At 68.8% G+C, this 23,831-nt stretch overlaps 5 protein-coding genes across 8 annotated transcripts; all 5 read left to right on the forward strand.

The window, feature by feature from the left end:
* The first annotated feature begins 935 nt into the window (after nucleotides 1-935).
* ACKR1 (atypical chemokine receptor 1 (Duffy blood group)) lies at nucleotides 936-3,089 on the forward strand. The gene is made up of 2 exons (XM_074809238.1): nucleotides 936-1,148; nucleotides 1,617-3,089. Exons 1-2 carry the CDS (start codon nucleotides 1,128-1,130, stop codon nucleotides 2,598-2,600), a joined length of 1,005 nt encoding a protein of 334 aa, XP_074665339.1. The 5' UTR covers nucleotides 936-1,127; the 3' UTR covers nucleotides 2,601-3,089.
* Nucleotides 3,090-4,234: 1,145 nt separating this feature from the next.
* LOC141916546 (serum amyloid P-component-like) lies at nucleotides 4,235-5,146 on the forward strand. Its single transcript, XM_074809168.1, has 2 exons — nucleotides 4,235-4,298; nucleotides 4,527-5,146. Exons 1-2 carry the CDS (start codon nucleotides 4,235-4,237, stop codon nucleotides 5,144-5,146), a joined length of 684 nt encoding a protein of 227 aa, XP_074665269.1.
* A 355-nt stretch (nucleotides 5,147-5,501) lies between these two features.
* LOC141916657 (serum amyloid P-component-like) lies at nucleotides 5,502-7,587 on the forward strand. Its single transcript, XM_074809377.1, has 4 exons — nucleotides 5,502-5,634; nucleotides 6,125-6,215; nucleotides 6,395-6,564; nucleotides 6,833-7,587. The coding sequence occupies exons 1-4, from the start codon at nucleotides 5,571-5,573 to the stop codon at nucleotides 7,426-7,428; spliced, it is 921 nt and encodes a 306-aa protein (XP_074665478.1). The 5' UTR covers nucleotides 5,502-5,570; the 3' UTR covers nucleotides 7,429-7,587.
* Nucleotides 7,588-7,858: 271 nt separating this feature from the next.
* On the forward strand, nucleotides 7,859-9,211 carry DUSP23 (dual specificity phosphatase 23). 3 transcript variants are annotated; one of them, XM_074809272.1, is made up of 4 exons: nucleotides 7,859-7,985; nucleotides 8,349-8,621; nucleotides 8,735-8,916; nucleotides 9,067-9,211. In XM_074809272.1, the coding sequence occupies exons 2-4, from the start codon at nucleotides 8,352-8,354 to the stop codon at nucleotides 9,092-9,094; spliced, it is 480 nt and encodes a 159-aa protein (XP_074665373.1). In that variant the 5' UTR covers nucleotides 7,859-7,985; nucleotides 8,349-8,351; the 3' UTR covers nucleotides 9,095-9,211. The 3 variants fall into 3 exon arrangements, with proteins under 3 accessions (XP_074665373.1, XP_074665372.1, XP_074665371.1); XM_074809271.1 differs by lacking the exon at nucleotides 7,859-7,985 and having other exon boundaries at nucleotides 8,024-8,621; nucleotides 8,804-8,916; XM_074809270.1 differs by lacking the exon at nucleotides 7,859-7,985 and having other exon boundaries at nucleotides 8,040-8,621.
* A 2,036-nt stretch (nucleotides 9,212-11,247) lies between these two features.
* Nucleotides 11,248-23,056, forward strand: IGSF9 (immunoglobulin superfamily member 9). Of its 2 annotated transcripts, XM_074809244.1 has the most exons (20): nucleotides 11,250-11,571; nucleotides 11,773-11,964; nucleotides 15,860-16,012; nucleotides 16,134-16,285; nucleotides 16,489-16,606; nucleotides 16,792-16,933; nucleotides 17,138-17,283; nucleotides 17,475-17,617; nucleotides 17,695-17,835; nucleotides 17,960-18,076; nucleotides 18,428-18,578; nucleotides 18,734-18,857; nucleotides 18,950-19,125; nucleotides 19,262-19,512; nucleotides 19,715-19,799; nucleotides 20,245-20,415; nucleotides 20,627-20,672; nucleotides 21,041-22,432; nucleotides 22,540-22,685; nucleotides 22,829-23,056. In XM_074809244.1, exons 1-20 carry the CDS (start codon nucleotides 11,514-11,516, stop codon nucleotides 23,020-23,022), a joined length of 4,098 nt encoding a protein of 1,365 aa, XP_074665345.1. In that variant the 5' UTR covers nucleotides 11,250-11,513; the 3' UTR covers nucleotides 23,023-23,056. The 2 variants fall into 2 exon arrangements, with proteins under 2 accessions (XP_074665346.1, XP_074665345.1); XM_074809245.1 differs by lacking the exons at nucleotides 18,950-19,125; nucleotides 20,627-20,672 and having other exon boundaries at nucleotides 11,248-11,571.
* Nucleotides 23,057-23,831: the final 775 nt, after the last annotated feature.

Consider the following 23,831-nt stretch of genomic DNA (forward strand, 5'->3'; position numbering starts at 1 on the left):
GGGAGCCAGAGGCTCCGAGGCCAGGGGGAAGGGCAGAGCTCAGGCTGCTAGGCGGATGCAGCTTACCCTGGTGCACGGCAGGGCAGGGACAGCCCGCAGAGAGGTAGCTCAGCCCATCCCAAGCCCTTGACCAGCCTCCATCAGCTGCCTGTCCCCTGAGCCCCAGCCCTTTCACCCCCAAATCCCCCCACCCAGTCCCCCAGACACCCACCGCAGACACCCAGACCCTGACCCTCAGCTTCTCCCAAATTACCAGCCCCCCCCCAAACGACAGCAGCCCTCAGTCCCAACCCCCTGAGCACCCCCCAGCCCCACCACCCTGTGGGGGTGATGGCCACCAAGTGCCACTGGCCCCTGCCAGTCCCCCAAGCTGGGCTTGCTGCCGCTGCAGCCCAGGGAGCCTGTGACTCAGCCCCAGTGCTGCAGGGTGACCTCACAGGACCCGGCCTCCCAGCAGGGCCTCCCAAGGAAGAGCTGCGGATTTCCTTGCTGTACGGGAGCTGGAAAGCACCGTGTGCCCAGGCTGCTCTGCTGTAGGGTCACCTAAGCAGTCGCCTGCATCCTGCACCCGCAGCACCCACCCTACGCCCCGGAGCCAGGCTTGCGTGCAGCCAGAATCCCTGGGATGAAACTCCACATGTGCCTGAGTCCAGGCCAGCAATAGGAGCATCCACACAGCCAGGGCGCCTGTAAATACAATCCGCAATTAATTTAAGGTCTTCTGCCAAGAAGCAATTGTTTCCTGCTCGAGAAATTGCAGGCTTGAGCTGGCAGCTCACTGGCTTTACCGGCAGCGATGGCCCACCCGTTTCCGTCAGGTCCTGGCAAAGGGGATTGCCAGGCCAGGAGGGCTGCTATGAACAAGGCAGCTCTTATCTGGTTACCGCAGTCCCTCGCCTCCCTTTCGAGCGGGAGGAGCAGAGCCTGAGGGAGAGTGAGCGGAGCGGGCCCCTCCGTGCAAGGTGTCTCTTGGAGCGCGTGCAGCGCCGTGCGTGGTGCCCATCCGAGCGCAGCCCCGCGCGGCGCCGCTGGGCACGGAGCACGCGTGGCTGAGCAGCGGCTGTGGGTACAGCACCCCTTTGAGACCCCAAACGCAGAGGAGCGGGCACTGTCCTGGGACACGCGTCATGGGCAACTGCATCCCAGTGGTGAGTGCTTCTTCCCTCCCATCCTGCTGCACAACGAGGGCTGGGGCCGCATGGGTGCATGCTGGCGAGCAGAGCTACAGCTCGCAGTGGCCACTGCTGGCCAGCACTCACTTGCAGACAGCTCAGGGGGGTTGCACCCACCTGCTGCAGGGTTTGCACCCGCCCACTGAGGGTTTGCAACCCTTCTTTGGGGCTGTAAGAAAATGCATTCTTCCCGAGCAGCGGGGCCAGCCCAGGACAATCCCACGCTCCCAAGGTATCAGCTGCAGGCGCCTCCCCTTGCCCTGCAGCGTGTCCCTCCCTGATAAACCACCCTGCTCAGCCTGCACCAACCCCCCAGCACCAGCGGGGCAGCAGGTCCATGGTGGGAGCCCATTGGAGGGGACGTCTCAAGCATGGCCATGGGATGTGGCCACCTGCAGTCAGCCAGGTACCTCCCTGCCTGACGCCCACCGGTCTCATTCGCAGAGCCCCAGCGTCCTGCAGAGCAACAGCTCCCTGGACCTGTCAGAGATCATGGGTGACCTCTCCTACGACAGCAGCACAGCCTTCCTGAACCTGTCAGAGATCATGGGCGACCTCTCCTACAACGACAGCAGCACGACCTTCCCGGATTACGATGCCGCTCCCTGCCACAACCAGTACTGTCCCCTTTTCCAGCGCGTGGCCCCCACCTTCCTGGCCATCACCTGCGCCGCAGCTGCCCTGAGCACTGGGTGTCTGCTGGTGGCACTGGCCAAGCGGCCCCACGCCTGGGGCTGGCCCCAGAGCCAGGCGCTGGTAGCCCAGCTGGCCATGGCGACAGGTCTCTTTGCAGCCCTGCTGCCATCGGTGGCGGTGGGCATCGGGCAGGGCTGGCGGCTGGGCATGGGGCTGTGCAGACTCACCCACCTGCTGTGGCACTGGAGCCTCTTTGCGCAGGGGCTGCTGGTGGGCAGTGGCTCCTGCAGCACCGTCTGGTGCCGCTGGGACCCCCGGAGCCGGCGGCTGGCCGTGGCTGTGTGGACCGGGGCGTTGCTGCTGGCAATACCAGCAGCTCTCGCCAGCGGCACAGTGGCAGCCCCAGAGACGAGCTGCATCCACCGGAGCGTGGACATCCTCTCCCCAGTGTACCTGCTGCACCTTGCCCTCTGCCTCTGCCTCTTCTTGCTGCTGCCAGCAATGCTGCTGGTGGCCATGCTGGCTGTGCCGCAGCTGAGGGCGGGCTGGGAGCCAGGCGTTGGCGTGAGCTGGCTCTTCTTTGGGCTCTGGGTGCCCTACGGCGTGGGGCTGGCCGTGGATTTCCTCCTGCACACCCGGCTGCTGCAGCCCACCTGTGGCACCTTCGAGCACTTTGACCACGTGCTGGGGCTGAGCGAGGGGCTGGGGGTGCTGCACTGCTGCCTGGGGCCCGCAGCGCTGCTCACTGCCCGGCTCTGCCGGCGCGGGGCGGGCACCAGTGGCAGCTGCTGAGCTCCTGGCACTACAGCTGAGGGCCTCTTGCCAGCTCTGGGCCCCCCAGCACCATCCCCTCTCCCCACAGCATCCCCACCAGCCCTGCGGCTTCTTCCCCACAGGCAAATGCTCCCCCAGGACCCAGGGGGAGGGCAATGTGGGCCCATTATGTGCCAGGCTTGGTGCCTCTCCTTCCCCCACCCCCTTCCTTGGGGTCTCAGCCCCACTGTTTGGGGCCAGACACCCTGATTTGCTCAATGGAGATAGCCCTGGGGTGCCTCAAGCATCTCCCCAAGCCCCAGCGGGGTGCCAGCCCCAGGCTCCTGGACATCTGGGGAGACTCCCAAGGCTCGGCCCCAGCCCCTCCAGCTCCACGGGGGATTTCAGCAGGCAGGAAGGGCAGTGGCGATGTAAAGCAACAGTGGATTTTTCACTCCCTCCTGACAAGCATAAGTGTCATGTCTGAGATCAGCCCGTGGGAATTACATACAATATATACGTCTGTCAGCTGCTCGCCAAGCTCGGTTAATGGCAGGGGCTGGGGGGCGCGGGGGGGCACGGGGGGGAACATCCATCACCTCTGGCCAGGCTCCTGTGGGCTGAGGGATGGGAAGTGGGAGGTGTGTGCTCTTTGTGCCTCCAAATTAGCAGGAAAAGTTCATAATGAAGCTCTGCAGTCTATTAGCGGGAAGCGGGGTGATTTATATCCAGCGCTGGAGGCATCAGCTGTCGTCCATGAGGGACGGCCACGTGCGGTCACAAGGCACAGGGGAGGCGAAACGGGTGTGGATGGAGAGCTGGAGGGCGGTGATGGAGGGGCACGAGCCCGCGGCCAGGACCTGCCCACCCGCAGGGGCACGATCTTCCCCGGCTGAGCCCAGCCCTGCGGGACCTGGGGGCCCATCCGTAGTAAACGGAAGCACCAACTCAGCCTACACCATCCCCCAAAGGGGGCGGCTGCCCGCTGCTGCCCTGCCACCCACCCCCCCGCAGCTGCCTGTGCAGCGGCCCCGCATCCCCAGCCTGGACCCTCCAGCACCAGCCCGGCACCATCATCACGGAGCCCGGAGCAGAAAATCCTCCCCCTTCCCGACCGGGTCATACCCGGGCAGAGGACGCAGCGTCCTGGTGCCGGCCCCATCTGCTCCCAGGGCACAGCCGGACTCTCGGCCTCTTGCTGCAGTTTCTTCTGCCACCTGGCGCCCACGGCTCCGGCTTCGGGCTCCGTCCCCTTGGCCAGGATGGGATGAGCAGAGTCCTGGGACGTGCCGAGAGCTGTGGGTTGGGGTGCGGGCCTGGGGGCAGCTTCCCCTGTGCTTCTCGGACGCGCCAGGATCTAACCAGGTCAATCCTGCGGGGTTTGCCCTGGGGTGTGGGGTGAGAGGAGCGAGGCGCAGCGCAGCCGGTTGCCCCCGCTGCCGGGGTGAGCACGCGCCAGGGGCGCAGCTCCAAGGGGAGCCCCGTGCAAGCGGGTGACAGGGTCTTGCGGCGCGTCCGCGTGACAGCGTGAAATCGCTCCTCCCGGGCACGCCAAGCTGCTGGGGACAGGATTGGGGGGACGTGGCTCCCCTCCCACCCTCCAGCACATAAACCCAGTGGGCAGCAGCCTGGCGCCAAGCCGTCCGCTGGCACTGACTGCAGCGCCCGGGACCATGGGCCAGCTGCAGCTCTGGCTTGCCATCCTGGCCGGGCTCTCGGAGATGGTGGCCCAGGAAGGTAGGGGCAACACTGGGGGACAGGAGCTGGGGGGGGACATGGCAGCAGCTCTCGGAGCCCTCTGCTTCATGTCAGACCCCAGACAGTGGGGCTGGAGGATGCTGGAGCAAGGCTGGGGTCAGCAGAGGGGACAAAGGGTCACCCGGGGGGGTGGAGGAAGGTTCAGAGGCAGTCAGAGGGGGCTGCAGGACACCCCAACCTCCCGCCACATCCCCTCTCATCCCCCAGACCTGTACCGAAAGGTGTTCGTCTTCCGGAAGGACCCCAGCGATGCCTATGTGGTGCTGAGGGCCAAGCTTGAGCAGCCGCTGCAGAACTTCACCGTATGCCTGCGGTCCTACACTGACCTGACCCGGCCCTACAGCCTCTTCTCCTACGCCACCAAGGCGCAGGACAACGAGATCCTCCTCTTCAAGCCCAAGCCCAGCGAGTACCGGTTCTATGTGGGGGGCAGGTTCGTCACCTTCCGCGTCCCCGAGGGCCGCGGGGACTGGGAGCACGTCTGCGCCAGCTGGGAGTCGGCCACCGGCATCGCCGAGTTTTGGCTCAACGGGAAGCCCTGGCCCCGCAAGGGGCTGCAGAGGGGCTACACGGTGGGGGTGGAGGCGGCCATCCTGCTGGGGCAGGAGCAGGATGCCTTCGGGGGCGGCTTCGACGTCTACAATTCTTTCTCGGGCGAGCTGGCCGACGTCTACCTGTGGGACGCGGGGCTGTCCCCAGACAAGATGCGAGCCGCCTACCAGTCCCTGCGCCTGCCGCCTGCTGTCGTGGCCTGGAAGACCCTGAGCTACGAAGTGAAGGGCGACGTGGTGGTGAAACCCCGGCTCCGGGAGGCGCTGGGGCCATGAGAGCTGGCCGGATCCGGGGCTGGGGCAGCCTCAGCCCCCGCTCTCCCCTCCCCGTCCCCATCACCGCTTCATTTCTATAACCCTCCAAGAAGAAGGTGCCGTCTGTGTGCCCCAGCCAGGGAGCCGCGTTCAGGACAGGGCTGGGGGCACCCCTCAGCCTGGCAGGGTGCTCCTGAGCGCCGTCCCCGGGCTCCCTGCCAGCCCGCTGGGTCTGCAGGCTCCCAGGCAGGCAAACCGGCCCCGGGCCTCTCACCAGATTGTCAAACAGCCCCGTGGGTCAGTGCCCCCGGCACCTGGCCATGAAGGTCACAGGGAACGTCACTGCTGTGTAGCCACACAGACCCCGAGCAGCCCCGGGGCGGCGGTGCGGTGACTGCAGTTCCCCCTCACCACGGAGGTGCCGGTGGCCTGGCCTGGCAGCGCCATGGGGCAGCTGCGTCTCTGCCTCCTCACCTTCGTGGCACTTTTTGACCTTGCTGCCCCACAAGGTAGGGTCGGAGGGGCTGCACCGGCACCCCCTCTGGGTCCCTGGGGAGCGCGGAAGGTGCAGCGGGTGCAGGGGTCATGCAGCAGTGGTGGCGGTGGGGAGCAGTGGGGCACCCTGACTACCGCAGCGGGGTGCAGGGGGTGCAGGGGGAGGCACGGGGGTCACAGAGTAGCCGTGCGGTGAGGAGGCACCCGGAGCTCTGCAGAGGGGTGCGGTGGGCACAGCGCAGCACGCTGGGGGTGAGGGGGGGGTGCAGCAGGGGTGGGAGGAGGAGATGAGATGGCAGCATAGCAAGAGCCTGAGGGGGCACCCTGAGCGCCACAGCGCGGACAGCGGCAGGGGGCAGCAGGGACACAACACCAGACACAACGCCAGGTGCCACAAGAGTGCCACAGGGCTGCGGTGGGGGCGGCGCAGGGACACGGGGCTGCCACGGGTGGGGACAAGGACACCCCCCCACCCAGTCTGGCCCTTCCCTCTGGCTCCTGCAGAAAAACTGACCGCCCAGATCCAGGCTCACCCACCGGCACCCACCCCATACCACCAGCTGATGCTCTCCTGCGAGGTCACGGGGGACCCTGGGTAAGGCACTCCCCACCCTCCCGCGGCCTCTGGCATGGCATCGGCGCGGGGCAGGCAGCTCCGGCATCCCTGGACGCGTGGGCAGTGGGAGAAGAAGGGTCTGGAGAGGGAGCACAGTGGTCCATGGCATGGCCACCCTGGGGTGTCCGCCTGCCTGAGTGACACCCGGCCCGGCTCAGCCCCCAGGAGTTCCTGTGGGAGAAGAAAGGCAAGCATGACCCTCTGCAGAAAGGCCCCGACAACATCCTCTTCTTCCCCTTCTTCAACACGACCCACTTGGGCACCTACGTCTGCACGGCCATGGGCTCGCTGGGCACTGCCGTGGCCACCTACAACCTGTGGATACAGGGTAGGGAGGGGACCAAGGGGATGGCGGGGGACAAGGGCTCTTCCCCTCCTTCCCCCTCGTCCTCACCACCCTGTGCACTTGCCACCCCGTATCACAGCCCCCACATGGCTGGTCTCGGTGGTGGAAGCCACCCCTAGGTCTGACGTGGAGGCCATCTCCAGGTTGTTGGTGGCTTCCTCACTGGCACACTGCAGCCATTTCTCCCTGGGGGACTTGCGGGACGTCTTGGCCGTGGCAGGAGCAGCCACCTCTTTCTCGCCTCCCCCAGACCTGGAGCGCCACATGTTTGTGTATCCCCAAGAGACCACAAACTCCCACGTGCTGGTGAGGGCGAAGCCAGAGCAGCCGCTGCAGAACTTCACCGTATGCCTGCGGTCCTACACTGACCTGACCCGGCCCTACAGCCTCTTCTCCTACGCCACCAAGGCGCAGGACAACGAGATCCTCCTCTTCAAGCCCAAGCCCAGCGAGTACCGGTTCTATGTGGGGGGCAAGTTCGTCACCTTCCGCGTCCCCCAGAGCATCGCGGAGAGCGAGCATGTCTGCGCCAGCTGGGAGTCGGCCACCGGCATCGTGGGCTTCTGGTTCAACGGGAAGGCCTGGCCCCGCAAGGGGCTGCAGAGGGGCTACACGGTGGGGGCAGAGGCGGCCATCGTGCTGGGGCAGGAGCAGGACGCCTTCGGGGGCGGCTTCGACGCGCGGCAGTCCTTCACAGGGGAGCTCTCGGCCGTGTACATGTGGGACACGGGGCTCTCCACCTCGGAGGTGATGGGGGCCATGTACAACAAGCTCAGCAAAGCCCCCATCTTCGGCTGGAGGAACTTCCCCTACAAGATTGTGGGTGAGGTGTACCTGAAGCCCTGAGGCCCGCTGCTGGGCCAGTGCATTCCTGCGGTGGCTGGCAAGTGGTGTGTGAGCCCCGATTGCCACAGGGGCTGTGTTGTCCCCCCCTTCCCTGCTCTGTAACCCCCCCCCCCAAAGCCACCCAGCATCACATAAATGAAGAAATGGGTTTGAAAAGCAGCAATGGTCTTTGCTGTCCAAATTGAAGCCCACCAAAGCTGAGCGTGGCTCAGGTAATTAATCCTGGCTCAGAAAACTTGTCAGGGAGAGGGTCAGCCGTAGAGGAGGGAGGGGAAGGGGCTGCCGCCAGCCCAGGGGCCCTGCTCCCATCCTGGGGACACCGGGGCCGGGGCGCGGGGGGATAGCACCGGGCACTCCCTTGCCCAGTGCTCGGGGGGCGCAGCCCCGCGTCCCGGTGCCCCGGGCACTTGCAGTCCCGGAGCCCGGGGGGCGCTGCCCCGTATCCCGGCGGCCGCCGCGGCCCCGCCGCTGGCAGAAGGTCTCGGCCCGCCCGCGCCGCCGCCCTTCGCAGACGCTCGCCGGGCCCCGCTCCGCTCCGCCGCCGCGCGGCCTCCCCGGTACGGCGGGGCGGGCGGGGCCCGGGGCTGCGCGGGGCGGCGTACGGGGATCGGCCGGGCCGGTGCGGGGCCCCGCTCGGGGCAAGCCGCGGGGGCCGGGCCCTCCCGGGGCGGCCTATGGGGGGGCTCCGGCTGGTGCGGGACTGCCGGGGGGACGGGCCCGGGGATCTCGGGGGCCCGAACTGGGGGGTCCTGGCCAGGGAGGGTCGGGGGGGCCCGGCCGTGGTCTCCCCGGGGGCCCTGAACTGGGGGGCCGGGGGGGCCCGGCCGTGGTCTCCCGGGGCTCCGTCCCGCCGAGGTCCCCAGAGCGGCCCCGTCCCCGGGGAACGCGGCGGCGCAGGCCCACGGTGCTGGTCCCTGCAGGCGATGGCGGCGTCCGAGCCCCCCAACTTCTCGTGGGTGGCGGAGGGGCGGCTGGCGGGCCTGGCCATGCCGCGGGAGCCGGGGCACTACCGGTTCCTGCAGGGCCAGGGCGTGCGGCACCTGGTATCGCTGTCAGAGCGGGCGCCCCCGCACCACGGCTGCTGTCCCGCCGTCCGGCTGCACCGGCTCCGCGTGCCCGACTTCAGCCCCCCGACACCCGCGCAGATCCAGAGCTTCCTGCGGCTGGTGGAGGAGGCCAACGCCCGCGGCGAGGTACAGGGGCCCATCATGGCGGGGAGGTGGCACCGCAGGGGGGTGACAATGCTGGGGAGCGTGGGGGGGCCGCCACAGGGACGTGACGGTGACGGTGCGGTGCTGCCGGCCAGGCCGTGGCCGTGCACTGCCTGCTGGGGCACGGCCGCACCGGCACCATGCTGGCCTGCTACCTGGCGAAGGCGCGGAAGATGAACGGTGGCGACGCCATCCGGGAGATCCGGCGGCTGCGGCCTGGCTCTATCGAGACGCGGGAGCAGGAGCAAGCCGTGATCCAGTTCTGCCAGCGCGCTGGGTAGGTGCAGCCCCGCGGCAGGGGGGGGCTCTCTCCGGAGGGGCTCCCCGTGCCGCGCTGGGGCCGCGGCTGCGGTGTGCCGGCGCGATGAGCGCAAGGGGAACTGCGCTCCCAAAGCCGGTCTCGCCAGTGGGATCTGCCCCACCTTAGCGCTGGAGCAGACAGCGAGGAGGCCTGAGCACGACCATCTCCCCGGGCAGCGTGTGCCAGAGACCGTCACCCAAAACGGCGGGGGCCTTTCCCAGCCCCGAGGTGCTGCCGTCTGCTCCCTCCCACATTAAAGGACTCTCCTGTGGCTTCTCTCCAGGTCTCTGTGGGGGGAACCGCCGGGCAGCACATGCGTGTGTGGCTCTGCCGGGCTCGCTGCCACCTCGCCACGCTACCTGCGGGGGTCCTGGCTCCTGGGTCTCTGCCCGGCCGTGGCCCTTGGGGATTGCTAGCGGCTGCGCTTCAGACACCGGTGGGCGGGCCCCAGAGCTGGTTGTCCCCAAAGCAGTGATGCCATGTGGAGGGTGGCAGCCGTGTCAGCGCGTGGGGGCCGGCCTGGGACGTTGACGCGTAAAGTTTAGCTTAGGTGGAATTTAGGCATCTCTGTCCAAAAGTGCAATCCTGAAAATCTCCTCTCAGCTGCTCCTAACCTTGGTGGCATTTAAATCCTAAGTGCAAGAAGTGTCACCATCCCCATTCCTGGGAGTGTGGCACACGGCCAGGAGCGCCTGGTGCTCACTGGGCATGAGCATCGTGTCCATGCCCCGGGCTGGCGGGGCCGTCACCTCTGACAGGCAGCTCCGTGGCCCCCAGATGTTGCTCCAAAATGTCATCATCTTTCCTCGGGAACAAAGCACCAGGGTGGTGGCACTGGGCACAGCTGTTTTGCCAGCTCAGAGCCATGGCTGGTGGCAACTGACTGTCTCAGGGTGGCTGCAGCACCCCAGTGTCTCCTCTCCTGGACCCGGCTTCTCCTGCAGGGCCTGGGCTGGGACCATGGGGACAGAGGAGGTGACCAGGGGGTCTTCGCTGCAGAGTGCGGGACACCCCAGAAGGCAGGGGGGAGATGACAGTCCATGGTTCTGCCCAGTGCCCCATGGCCCTTCCCAGTGGGGATTCGGGAAGCGCCTGTGTGCCATGAGTGATGCTGTGGCCCTGATGGGCCGTGACGCCACATTGGGGCGTGGGGCCATCCAGGGGTGCTGGGCTCTGCCCACACCCTTTGCCTGGGGCACGAGTGGCTGCGGGGCCGGGGGGGGGGGGGGGGGGGGGAGGGGGGCGGGGACGATGGGGACTCCGGGGCAGCGCTGTCCAGCCACAGCGCCTAAGCCCTTGGGAGCTGCAGGACTCACATGGGCCCGTGAGATGCAGGAAAGCAGCTTAACTGCGGAATTACTTTAACTCCTCTTACTTTAGCTCTGTCCTTAATAGTCTCTCAGGCTCAGGGGGCCAGGCCAGGCCGGGCTGATGGGGGGGACCGCGGACCCTCTGCCCCAGGGAAGGGGGGCCGAGACGGGGCTCTGCCCCGGCATCCCCGTCCCCGTGCCCGGCCGAGACTCGGTGGCGCCGCAGAGCAGGGCCTGGCCCGGCAGCGCAGTCTGGCACAGCCGTGCTCGACCCTCGGTGCCGGGCTCCGTCGTGGCGACAGGACGCGGGGGATGTCCCCTCCCCGGTCAGCCCCTGTCCCCAGAGGCCTTCCAGAGCCCCCAGCCTGGTGGGCAGTCAGCTCCGGCTCAGCCTGGCGGGATGGGGACACTGCCGCGGTGGCCGTCCCCGGGCCAGGGACACGTTTAGGATGGGATTAGCGAGGAGGCAGCGGGGCAGGTCAGGGGCCCTGGCGCGATGGCGGTCACGGGGGTGCCCCTGCCCACGCCTGCGCCGCCTCCCTGCCACGGGGCTGTGCGCGGCTCGGCTCGGCACGATGCGGGGTGCTGGGCAGGGCTGGGCCCGGCCGGGCTCGGCCCGCAGCAGCCCGGGGGGTGCCGGGCGTTGCCGACGCTCCCGGACCGGCAGCGCGCAGGTGTCGCGCACACACGGTTCCGCGTCACGCGCACGGCGCTGCCCGAGGCCCAGGGGCGCGTCACACTCCGCGCCGTCCGCCCGCGTCTCCCTCCGCTCCCGCCGGAACTACAATTCCCAGCAGCCCTCGCGGCTCCCCCCGCCCTGCTTCACCATTGGCCGCCTCGGGAGCGCCGGGGCGCCGATTGGCTGTCGCCGTGGCAACGGGCGGCGCGGGGCGCCGGGGGCGTGGCCGGAGGCGCGGCCCGGGGCGGCCCCTCGGGTTTGTTTGCGGCCGCCCGGCGGCGGCGGCGGCCGGAGCGGAGCAGCGGGGGGAGCCCAGCCCAGCCCAGCCCAGCCCAGCCCAGCCCAGCCCAGCCCAGCCCAGCCCCCGCGGGACGGGCATGAGGAGCGGCGGGACGCGGAGTCGCCAGCGCCCCCCGCCCGGGGCCGGTGCGCCCTGGGCAGCCCGGCGGAGCCCGCCGGTCCGCGGGCCCTGAGGCGCTGGCCCCCGGTGACCGGCCGCTGGCCCTCGGCGGCCGCCGCCGCTCGGTCCTCAGCCCCGCTCCGGCGGGGCCGCCGCGGGAGCCGCCTGAGGGGGCACCTGGGCTATGCGGTGGTGGCTGCGCGCCGCCCTCCTCAGCCTGCTCGCCGGCGCCGGCGCTGAGGGTAAGGGGACGCCGTCCCGCCCCGCGGCGGAGGGGCCGGGAGCCCGGGGCCGGGGCGGGAGCGGCCGCGCTGCCGGCGGGGCCGGTCTGGCCGGTGCCGGGGCGCGGGCGGCGGCGGGGGCAGCGCACGTGGTGCCGGGGGGGCGGCTCGGTCAGGGTCTCGCCCGCTGTGGGGTCACCCCTCCCGCCTTGGTCCCGGCAGGCAGCGGCCAGAGCGAGTCCCAGGCCGTGGTGGGGCGAGTCGGGGGGAGCACGGTGCTGGGCTGCGGCCTCCTGGGCGCCCACGAGGCCCGACCCCCTCTCTACGTGATCGAGTGGATCCGATTCGGCTTCATCCTCCCCATCTTCATCAAGTTCGGGCTCTACTCGCCGCGGGTGGACCCGGAGTACGTCGGTAGGTCCTGCGGCGGTGGGGGGCGATGGGGTCCTGGGGGGCCCTCCTGGCCCTGGTCTCTGGGCCAGGACCGGCCTGGGGCAGTGCTGGAGGCCCGGCCGGGCTGGCTCTGGCGTCCCCGCTGGCCCTGGCTGGGCCCCAGCCGCTGTCAGACCGCGTTAATCACGCTCCCGGGCGCGGGGCTCTCCCTCTGGTCCCGGGCGGCGGGAGGGGCCTTGTGGGTCCCCGGGGGGAGTCCCCTCCTCGTGCAGCAGCCGCAGGGACGGCTGGAGCGGGAGGCGCAGGGCATGTGGGTGCCCAGCACGCAGGGGAGAGGTGGCTCCTGGCCTAGCTTGGCAGCGGGAGGGTTCCCCGCAGGGGCGGAGAGTGGGAGAAGCTGCCCGGGGAAGGTGGGTCCCATCGGTGGCCTCCGGCTGCTGGGGCTCCCCTAGCACCACCCGCTTGGGAGTGGGGCGGCCCCGCACCTGCCTGCCTGTGCCCAGGCTCTGGGTCCCTGGCGCTGCCTGGCCGCGCTGCCCGGGCTCTCCCGGCTGCTCTGCTGAGGCCGCGGGTGCCCCGGCGCTGCCAGGCCGCTGCCTCGGCCCCTGCGGGTCACTTGAAGGTTGAGCCTAGGAAGGGGATTTTGGTGAAGCTGCTAATTGGTAGCGCTGGGCTGACTGGGATTTGGAGCAAAGCTGCGCTGGGGAAGGGCTGCGGCGTGGGAGGGGGATATTCTCCTCTTTACGGGATATTTAAAGTGAAGCGATGTCAGACCTTGAGGGATCCCTGCGAGCAGGGAGATGAAGACAACAGGAGCGTCCCTCGAGGATGGGGAAGCTGGGGAGGAGGGAAAGGGCTGGCAGCTGACTGGCGTTTTGGGCCAAGCGTGGCCCCAACAGCCTGTGGCAGCGACGCACCAAAATCCTCCCTCCAGTCCTCCCGTGGGATCACACGGGGAGGGCCGGAGCACCAGACTGTGCCTAGGTCAGGAGCCTGTCGCTGCTGCCAAAATCAGCCCTTGCCTAAAAAGCGCACGGCAGGCTGAGGTTTGAGCCACCCCCCCTCCTGCCTGGCTGCTTCTTCCGGGGCTGTGCAGGAGGAGACTGATTTGGGGGCACACCTGGGTCTCTCCCCGCTGTCAGCCTGTGCCCAGGGACACCCTCGCTCTGCAGCCAGCCCCGAGCTGGCACTGTGGGACCAGCGGTGACCGCAAACCCTCCGGTGACAAGGCACCTGCTTTCCTGGGAGGCCTGGGCTGGGCTCCTGTTACCTGAGCCCAGCATCGTGGGGCCCCTCGGCTGCAGGAGCTCGGGTTACCCAGAAGGGGCCTGGCAGCATCCTGCCTGCTCCTGCCTGCGCTGCCCTCAGTCCTCTCCCTGTCCCTGCTGCCAGCACGGCCCTGGGGGGCTGGGGGGGCAGGGGATCAGTGCTGGGGGAAGGGGGCTGTCAGCTGTAATGAGAGCGAGGTGGGTGGGCAGGGGGGCTGGTGGCTGTCACCATGGCAGCGGGATGGCTGGTTTACAGTCCTCTGGGGGGCTGGGAAGGGATGGAGGGAAGGGCAGGGGCTCTGGGTACAGGGGAAGGGCGAGGACAGCCCCTCCTCCAACCCTTCCCAGGCAGAGCAGATCAGGCCTCACCCAGAGGGGCTGGGGAGCTGCTGCTGTCATCCACATCCCTCGTGGGGCAGTTGGGGGCATCCTGGGGACAGGGTGAGCCACAGCTACCTCTGGGAGCCCTTGAGTCGCTTGGGGGGACGGGGGCAGCTCTCCCCCATGTGCTACTGTCCCCAACGGTGTCACAGGCCACTGTGCCCTGCTGTCTGCTGGCCTGGAGCAGGGCCAGTGATGCTGGTCAGGCCACCTGCGCAAGCACCCCATTCCTGACAGCAAGCACGGTGGCTGGGGCTACAGCCCCCTTTGTGTCCCTCTGAATGACGGTTGCCAGGCACTGGGGGATGCTGGTCCGGAGGGCAGCGGCGGTTTTGTTATCGGCAGGGTGGTGGAAGAGGAGGAGGGGGCTGGGGCCGGCACGGGGGATTAGGGGGAGGCTGGGGGGCGTCCCCAGGGCACTCTGATCCCTTCCAAAGGGACCTTTGTTCAGGAGCCTGCTGCTCCCACCGGCTCCTGGGGGCTGTGAGCTGGCAGCTGCAGGCAGGGATGGGGTTTCCGGAGCTCTCTGGAGCTGCCCTGCTTCCCAGGGCTCAGCATGGGAGCTGGCTCTGGGGCGAGGGGCGGAGGGACCCCTCTCCCATGGCTGCTTGGCTGTTGCTCCCACCCCGCCACCCCCCTCATGTTCCAGGTTTGCCTGGGGTGTTGCTGTGTGCTCCGAGTGAGGGGCGCCACCGGAGGCACCCGGATACGTCCGTCTGTGTCCCCGCACCTCCTGCCACGGGAGATGCCGTGGGTCTGGGTTGGAGCTGGCCTGGGGAGCAGCAGGAGGGGTGGGGGATGCGGCGGGTGGCTGCAGCGGCTGGAGGAAGCTCTGGGTGCTGTTGGGAAAGGTTCACACATGTTTGTGCACTGGGTGTGCGCAGGGCTGTGTGGCCCCAGCACTCCACATGTGATCCTGTCCCTCGGCCGCCCAGCCTCTGTGCCCCAACCAGCCTGCCCGGGCCCTGCCGCTCCTCCTCCTCCTCACCAGGCTGGTCTGGCGGGGTGCAGCCTTCTGCTGCCGGTGGCACCCACGCAGTGCCTGGCCTGGGCTCCGGTGGCTCGGGCAGTGTGCAGGGACTGCCTGTGGCACCAAGCTTCTGCACAGAGCTGACGGCAGGGTTTGGCAAAACCTGCTTTGTTGGAAACACGTCCAGAAGCTGCTGGTCCCAGGGAGCTCTGGGGAGTTACCAGGAGCGTCACAGACCGCCCTGGTGCCAGGAACTGTGTGTGGCACTGCCAGCAGCACAGTGGCTGTAGCCTTGCCCTGGTGTACTGGCAGCAAGGCCACCCCAGGCAATGCCACACCTGGGGCTAGACCCACATCCCAGCCTGGAGCAGCTCTCTGGGCCGTGGAGGCCGGCAGCGGGGACAGGGGCACAGAGCCGGGGGGTGCCAGGGCGGTGGGTGCTGCTGGCTGTGCGCCCCACGCGGGGCTGAGCCAACTGCCTGCTGCACGCCTGAGCCGATTATGGCTCTGATAATAGCCCAGGGGATTAAAGGGCTGCGCTCGCTGTCGCTGTTGCTTTGCGCCCTTATCCTCCTCCTCATCAAAGAGGCTGTGGGGCACGGGGCTGCTGCCTGCTCGGGGTGAGGGTCCCACGGCCCGGGAGCGCCCCTGCTGCCGTGTGCCCCTCGAGGGGTCTGTGTCCCTGCAAGGCGGATGGGGGTTCAGCCAGACCCCCCCTGTGCCATGGGGAGAGGGGACAGCACAGGGGTGCCTGGAGCTTAGGAGGGATCCTAAGGGTGAGACTTCTGGGGGGGGCTCCTGGGGGAAAGGGTGGCCGAGGCTGCAGGGGAAGGGTCCCCAAAAGGCAAGGGGGAAGGGTGCGGGGAGGGATTTTGCAGACAGGCTGGCAGCTTGAGGAGAGGCAGTGGGACCAGCTGCAGGGAGCGATGCTCGAGGTGGACAGACCCTCCTGGGGTCCCTGCCAAGGCCACCCTTGGCGAGGGTGGGCAGGCAGAGCCCGTCACCACATCCTCTCCTGTCTCCCCGAGAGCAGGAGGGGGTGTAGTGCTAAATGTCAGTGTGACCAACCTCCACCGCGGCACGGCCGCCCTGGCTTTTGTCCCACGGCCGTTCCTAGCCCCCCATCGTGCCAGCCGAGGCAGGAGAAGCCTGAGCGTGGCCTGGCTGCACGGGCAGACCCTGCTGCTGCCCGGGGAAGCCGCTGAGCCTGCAGCGAGGGCGAGTGCTGCTGGCAGGCCCCGGGGGGGGGGCAGGTGGCCAGGGGACGCGGCTGTGACGGCCGCTCCTGCGTGTGCAGGTCGCGTGCGGATCGAGGAAGGCGCCTCGCTGCGCATCGACCTCCTGCGTGCTGAGGACCAAGGCTGGTACGAGTGCCGTGTGCTCTTCCTTGACCAGCACAGCACTGACGCCGACTTCCAGAACGGCACCTGGATCCACCTCACTGTCAACGGTACCAGTGATCCCACCCCCGGGCACTGCTCTGCCCGCCACTGGCCTGGGACTGAATCTGCTGCTCTTCCAAGGCCAGTTGATCTGGAGCTGGGGCTGAGCAACTGGGCTTGTCTTTACAGCACCCCCCACCTTCCTGGAGACCCCCCCTGCGTTCGTGGAGGTGCGGGACCAGGACGCGCTGAGCCTTACCTGCACAGCTGCCGGCAACCCCCAGCCCGTTGTCATCTGGAAGAGGAGCGACCTGGCTGTCCAGAGCGGGGACACGGTGCAGGTGAGGGTGGAAGTCAGCAGTTAACCCTCACCAGGGTCTCGTGGGGCAGCCAGACGTGCAGAGCAATGCAACTCTGCTTGGCTGGAGTGCGGGCACCTGTCCCCACCGTGGTGGCACCCCCCTCCTGCCCCTGGCCCTGCCCGCAGCGCCACAGTCCTGAGTTCCCATCCCTTGGCCGTGCCACGCACCCGCTGCCCTTGCAGGTGAGGAACGGGACACTGAGCATCGCCGTCGTGGAGCGCACCAGTGCCGGCACCTACACCTGCCACGCGTCCAGCAAGGAGGGCACCATCACCCACACCACCCGCGTGCTCGTGCAGGGTAGGAGCCGCTGCTCTCCCAGCGCTGGCCACGTGGGCCACCCCGCTGGGTGCTGCCGCAGAGCACGGAGGGAGACACGTCACGGGGGCTGGTTGTGGGGCAGGCGCGGGTATGGTGGGCTTTGGGAGCAACTGGGGCCATCCCTTGTCCCCAGCCCTCACCGTCACTTCTGCTCCACGCTGCAGGGCCACCCGTCATTGTGGTGCCACCCCAGAACATCACCGTCAACGTCTCCCAGGATGTCTTTCTGGCATGCCAGGCTGAGGCATACCCGGGAAACCTCACCTACACCTGGTTCCAGGGCAACAGCAACGTCTTCCACCTCAGGTACAGGGGGGATGGGGATGGCAGTGAGGCAGCCGTGGGCTCCTGCCGGCAGTGCTGGGGCAGGCAGGGGCCGCTGTGCCCTGTGAAGCCTGGATCCGAGCGCGATGGGCAGGCTGGATGCGCGGCAGGGGGGTTTGCTCACCGCGGGGCTCTGGGGACGGTCCCAGACGCGCCGCTCGCCACTGCCCTCCCCTTCCCTTGCAGCCACCTCCAGGCTCGGGTCCGCGTCCTGGTGGACGGGAGTCTGCTGCTCCAGCGAACGACCCCAGACGACGCTGGCAAATACACCTGCATCCCCAGCAACGGGCTGTGGAAGCCGCCCTCCGCCTCGGCCTTTGTCACAGTGCTGTGTAAGAGCCCCACAGCCCCTCGCAAGCCCAGACCATGCTGTCACCAACTCCGCCTGCAGAAAGGCCCTGCTGGGCCAGCCCGTGGGGGTCCCTGCGGGCCATGGTGGGAAGGGGGGGCCCCTTCAGCAGCCACGGGGACCTGGCCCCCCACCACCCTTGCTCAGGCCCTGGCACCCTGCTTCTCCTTGCAGATCCGGCACAGGTGACCACCATGCTCCCAGAGACCCCCCTGCCCAAGGGGATGCAGGGGGTGATCCGCTGCCCCGCCAGGGCCAACCCCCCTCTGCTCTCTGTCAGCTGGACAAGGGATGGGCGCCCTCTGGAGCTGGACAAGGTGCCACCACTCGCGCCCTCCCCTGCCTCCCCACGCCCTCGAGCCCCTCGTCCTGACCCCACACCCCCCTCTCCCAGCTCCCTGGCTGGTCCACGAGACCGGACGGCTCCATCGTCATTGCAACGGGGAACGACGATGCGCTGGGAGTGTACACATGTACCCCGTACAACAGCTACGGCACCGCCGGCACCTCCCAGCCCACGCGTGTCCTGCTGAAGGTGAGGCTGGGTGGGGGGCACACTGCCCGCGCCCAGGCTGTTCCCACCCTGCCATGCCCATTGCCTCCCCTGCCACGAGTCTGCGCCCTGTCCCACCTGCCACCAAGCCCTGCCTGTCTTCCAGGACCCCCCTGCCTTCACAGTTCGCCCCAAGGAGGAATACTTCCAGGAGGTGGGCCGGGAGCTGGTGATCCCCTGCGCGGCCCACGGGGATCCCCCGCCCACCGTCGCCTGGCTGAAGGTAGGAGCTGCTGCTCTGGGGAACCAGCGGAGCCCTGCCGGGAGGCAGACACTCCCCTTGACCTCTGGGGCATCGCTCCTGGGGCTGTCCCCACAGACGCGGCAGGGTCATCTCTCTCCTGGCTCCTGCGGGAGAAGAGGCCCAGGGCACTTTGCTTGTGTTGCCCTCTAAGAAACCAGGGCAAGATCCTGCGCCTATTCCTAACCCAGCCCCAGGGTGGTGGATCACGTCAGGTCCTGTTCTCCCCGAGGCCCTGGTGCTGCAGCGTCGCCGCAGAGCGGCTGCCCGGCCCTGCGGTGCAGTGGGCTGGGTGGTCACCTGCCGTCAGCCTGCCCATGCCTTGCCACGCAGGTGGGCAGCACAGGGAAGAGCGGCGCCCAGGTGGATGGCAACAGCAGCCTCGTCTTCCGCCCGCTTGTCAAGGAGCAGCACGGGGTCTGGGAGTGCGTGGCCACCAACCAGGTAGCCAGCGTCAGCACCGCCACCTCCGTCCATGTCCTGGGTGAGTCGTCAGTCCCTGGCGGGGCCGGCATCGCCCGTGTCTGCCCTGGGGTGGACAGTGCGGCCCCCCCGTGCTGGGAGGGGTGGAAGTGCCCCTGCACAGCTGTTGCCCAAGCTGCCCGGTCTGATACGTCTTCTCTCTGCGTCCCCCGCCAGGTACCAGCCCTCATGCTGTCACCAACGTCTCCGTGCTCCCACTGCTGCTGGCAGCCAACATCTCCTGGGAGCCAGGGTTCGATGGAGGCTATTTCCAGAGGTTCAGCGTCTGGTACACGCCACTGTGAGTCCCCGCAGGCAGAGCCTGGCGTCCCCCACTGCCTCCGTCCCGCCGGAGCTGTCAGCTCTGGACTCACGGGTCCCACATCTCCTCAGGGTGAAGCATCCGCTCCGAGCCCACCATGACTGGGTGTCGCTCTCGGTGCCGGTGGGGGCTCAGCACCTCATGGTGGAGAATCTGCAGCCAGACATGAGCTACCAGTTCAGCGTTCTGGCCCAGAACAAGCTAGGCAGTGGCCCCTTCAGCCAGATTGTCACCTCTGTGCCCAGGGGTAAGAGGGGGCCTGTGCGCTCCCCAGAGCAGCCCCCGTCCCCCCCCCCCAGGCCCTCAAGCACCTGAGAGGTTCCTGTTTCTGCCCTGCTGTCCCCTGGGATCAGCTCCCACACCAGCATCTCCTTTCTCCTCAGGCTTCCCAGTGACCACAGTGCCTCCAGAGCCGCCGGCCATGACCATGCGCATCTTCCTGTCCCCGCCGCAGGCTCTGACGGCCAACGAGACTGTGCGTGGGGTCCTGCTGCAATGGGAGCCCCCAGCTCAGTTCTCGGTGGCGCTGAGTGGCTACGCGCTGGAGCTGCGGCAGGACAAGGGTGGCTGGGAGGTGCTGGACCGCTCCATCCCCAGCACAGAGACCCAGATCCTGGTGCCGGGACTGATCAAGGTGGGAATCTCACCAGGTGCTCCCTGGCTGCGGGGCAGCTCTGAGGGGACGCAGCAAGTGAGGGGGTCAGATCTCCTGCACTGCTGCTACCCGGAGATGGGGCATCTGGCGATGCCGCAGAGCTGCTTGGCTCTGCCTCTGTGTGGGCTGAAGCTTGGCTAGCCACCGTTCCAACAAGGCTAATGGCCCTCTGCTCCACCAGGACGCCTTCTACGAGTTCCGACTGGTGGCCTTTGCTGGCAGCTACATCAGCGATCCCAGCAACACGGTGAATGTCTCCACAGCAGGTGAGGCCTGGGCTACCACCCACTTGCTCTTCCTGCCCTGAGGATAGAAACCAGAGGTGTAAAGTGCCCAGTGTGGTCTAGGATCTTCCCAAACAGAAACACCTTCACCCTGTCCCACCCCAAGTGTCCCTGCTGCTAGACCAGGGCACACAGAGCCTAGAGCAGGACCCCCAAAGCTAATGCCGTGGGAACATCCATCTCCACATGCGGATCTGGCGTGACATCATTCTCACGGACCAGGCAGCGGGAGAGCTCTGTGCAGAGCATCCCTGCTCCTGGTGGAGGGCACGGGTCTGCCCGAAGACAGACCAGCCCTGAGGGCTGAGAGCGCCGAGGCTTCGCTGTTCAGCACCGTGATCCTGGCGACCTGAGGGAGGCTGTGCCCACTGTGCTGGCGAGCTCCGCAGGGAACTGAGCCTCTGATGGTGTCTCCTGTCTAACCCAGGCATGGAGGTGTATCCGTCTCGCACCCAGCTGCCAGAGCTCCTGCCGCAGCCAGTGCTGGCCGGGGTCATCGGGGGGATCTGCTTCCTCAGCGTGGCTGTCATCTTCAGCACCGTGGCCGCCTGCATCATGAACCGCCGGCGTGCTGCCCGCATCCAGAAGCGAAGGCAAGGTAGGAGCTGGCTGGCCGGGTGCCAGCACCTGGATCCCGGTGCTGCGGGAAAGCTCGGAGCGCCGCGTGCACGGTGGCAGGACCTGGTGCCCAGGGAAGGGACAGGCCAGCCTGGGGTTGTGGTAGGGCTGAGCGGGTGCTGCTGTCTCCTCCTCATCATCACTTTGAGTTGCTCGCTGTGTGATCCCCTTGTGTTCTCATGACCTTCCAGATCCACCACTCGTCTTCTCCCCCAGCAAGAAGCTTTCACTTCCACAGTAAGTCATGCCATGCCACGATCCTTCCTCCTCCCGCTCCCTCCCTGTCTTGCTGCGCTCCCCATCATTCATTTGCCTCTGGCTGGGGGCAGAGGGACAGGCTGGGGGGCAGCTGCCCCCTCGCCACTGGCCAAGGGCTGGCCGCAGGGGTGACGTTAGGATGGGGTGCTGGGGTCAGGGGGTGCCGTGGCGTAGGGCTCCCCGGGGGAGTTTTGGCTGAAGAAAGGATCAGAAAGTGCAGCAGCAGCAGTGCAGGGTCATGGTACCTGCTGCCAGATGCCCGGCACAAGGTCGCCCCACGCAGGGGGCAGCTGGACAAGCCTGGAGTCAGGACAGGGGTGCTGCAGCAGTTCCCTTCTTCCTTACAGCAATTCTCGTGGCTCTGGTAGCCCAGACAGCACGGTGAAGCTGAAGCTGCAGCCGTCTCCCTACCGGAGCCTGCGCCGGACGCTGCTGTGGGGCGAGAAGGCCGGTACCAGCCTGGGTCTCAGCATCACCGGGGCCAGCTCCCGGTACGCCGTGTACGAGAGCCACGTCGGGGAGCACGTGCCCCTGGAGCGGATCTGCCGCGGCCCTGACGGGCGCTTCGTGGTAGAGACCAACACGCGTCCACAGGAGAGCGGCTGTGGGGTGCTGCCCTACACCAAGCCAGAGCCGTACCTGCAGCGGGACCCCTTGGGGCCGCAGCCTGAGCCCTACCTCCAGCTGCCCACGGAGGAGGAGGAGGAGGAGGAGGAGGAGGAGGAGGAGCCCATCTGGCGCAAGGGAGTCTCGCTGCGCCCCCGGCTGACGGGGCAGGCCCACCGGGGAGCCTGTGCCGCTGGCTACCGCCAGGGCCGCTACTTTGGCTACAGCAGCAGCAGCAGCCCCGTGGACGAGGCTGCGGCATTGTGCATCGTCAACATCAGCCCCGTGGCCTCCGCCGCAACTTTGCCTTACAGCACCATGGAGGAGCCGCGTGACAGCCCCGGCAGCGCCCTGTGGGACTCGCTGCCCATTGAGGGCTCCCGCCGGCCGCCCCTCGGCCCCCTGGCTCCCCCCAGCCCCAGTTCTGGGGGCAGCCGGCAGCCGGCCAGCCCCCCAGCCCAGAGCGGGATCCTCCAGTACCTGAGCCTGCCCTTCTTCAAGGAGATGTGTGTTGATGGCGACTGGCCACCCCCGGAGGAGCCGGCAGAGCCCGGCCACGCCAGCGGCCAGCCCCAGCCAGAGCCCGCTGCCAGCCCCCCCCCAGCCCTGCCGGGGACTGGGGGCTCCCCACAGCGCGCGGGGCAGATGCTGTGCCCAGACTGCGTTGATACATGTGCCAATGTCACCTCCCCCCCAGCCACCGCTTTCCTCAAGCCCCCCCCGCTGCCACCGGGTCCCGCCAAGGCCTCGCTGCCCGGCACCGCCGCCTGGCCCGGCTCCCCCAGCCCCGGGGCCGGCCTGCGGCTCCGCGCCCAGCTGGCCCACGGCACGGCTGCTGGCAGCGCCAGGACTGAGGCCGTGCCCTCGGCCAGCACCGCAGAGCCCAGCGCGGCCCCGGGCAGGCCGCCGGACCCATCCCCGCTGGAGAAGCTGCCCCGGGGCAGTCTGACCAGCCAGAGCAGCGGCCGGGGCAGCGCGTCCTTCCTGCGGCCCCCCTCCCTGGCGCCGTCCCTGGGGGTCAACTGCCTGGGCCCCCCCCTCGGGGACGGAGGCAGCTGGCACGGCGGAGGCGGCTCGGTGGCGGAGGAGGGCAGAGCGAGGACGGATCCGGCCCTCGGCGGCGTCGGGAAGAGGTGAGCAGGGGCAGGACCCTGGACACGAGCCCCGCTGCGGGTCCCCTCCCTGCCTCCCCCTGTGTCCCCCCACCCCTCGGGGCCCGCCCTGACGCCCGTCCCCGCAGGAGGAACACCTCGGTGGACGAGAACTACGAGTGGGACGCGGAGTTCGCCCTCGAGTCGGACATCCTGGAGGCGCTGCAGCTCTACCGCAGCGGGGACCCGGCGCGGCCCGTCTCCACCATCGCCCTGCGCGACCTGGAGCGGCAGAGTGAGTGCGGCCCCGCCCCGCCCCCCCTGCCCTTCCCCGGGCCGTGGGGAAGGGGGGGCCGGGGCCCCTTGGCACCCGCACGCCTGGGGCGGCCCCGCGGGCGGGTGACGCAGCCGGGCCCGACTCTGCCTGTCTCCTCGCAGAGCCCGGCGGCGGCTCCTCCCCGGTGAGCTCGGTGTCGGCGGAGGCGTTGGCGGCGGCGGGCAGCCCCCGGGACCGCGGCACGGCCCAGCGCCAGGACCCGGCCCCCCCGCGGCGCCCCGGGGAGGGGGCCCGGCCGCGGCTGCGCCCCCGCGGGGGCTGCGCCGAGCGCTTCGAGCTGGCCACGCTGCTGTAGGAGCCCGGCCGGGGAATAAAGCGGCGAGCGAGCAGCGGCGGCTCGTCTGTGGGAGGGGACAGGGCCCCCCGCGCCCCCCCCAGGGCCCCCCGAATCCCCTTCCCGGCCCTTCCCCGCTCTGCGGCCCCTCCCGGCCCTTCCCCGCCCGCGGCCCCTCCCGGCCCCCCGGTGCCCCCTCGCGCAGGGCGGGGCCCGCGCGCCGCGTGCCCTTATATGGGCATCCCGCGGGAGCGCGTCACGGGGCGGGGCCTGGGGCGCGTTACGTCACCGCCAGCCCGGGGCGTTCCGGGGGTCACAGCGGGTCCCCCCCGGCCCCCCCGCCCCGCCCCGGGTCACCCCCGGCTGCCCCGTCACGTCCACCCGTGTCGCCCCGTTCTGCCCCTTGGGGGCCCCAGACCTGCCCCCGCTGTGCCCCCGGGGTCCCCCCGTGTCCCCTCGGGGTCCTGTCACCCCCACATCATCCCCCCGCACCCAGTCCTGTCCTGGCCCCTTGTCGCCCCTGCCCTGACCCCGGCGGTCCTGTCCCCAAATCCCAGGGGTCCTGTCCCCAAACCACCCTCCCTTACCCCCAGCCTCCCCGGCCGAGTCCTTCCAGGGTCCTGCCCTCGTGTCACCCTTTTCCTGATCTGTCACCCCCGTGGGAGCTGCCCCCCTGCAGGGGGATGCCCTCCTGCTCCCTGGGTCACCCTGGGCCCACCCCCCTGGGTCACCATAAAGCTCTTTCCCCAGGTCCTGCCCCTGTGCCACCGTCATCCTGTCACCCCTAGCCCTCCCCCCTATTCTGCACCTCCGTGTCACTCCCTGACCTT

This window comes from Strix aluco, chromosome 30 (assembly GCF_031877795.1).
Source record: "Strix aluco isolate bStrAlu1 chromosome 30, bStrAlu1.hap1, whole genome shotgun sequence".
Lineage (NCBI taxonomy): Eukaryota > Metazoa > Chordata > Aves > Strigiformes > Strigidae > Strix > Strix aluco.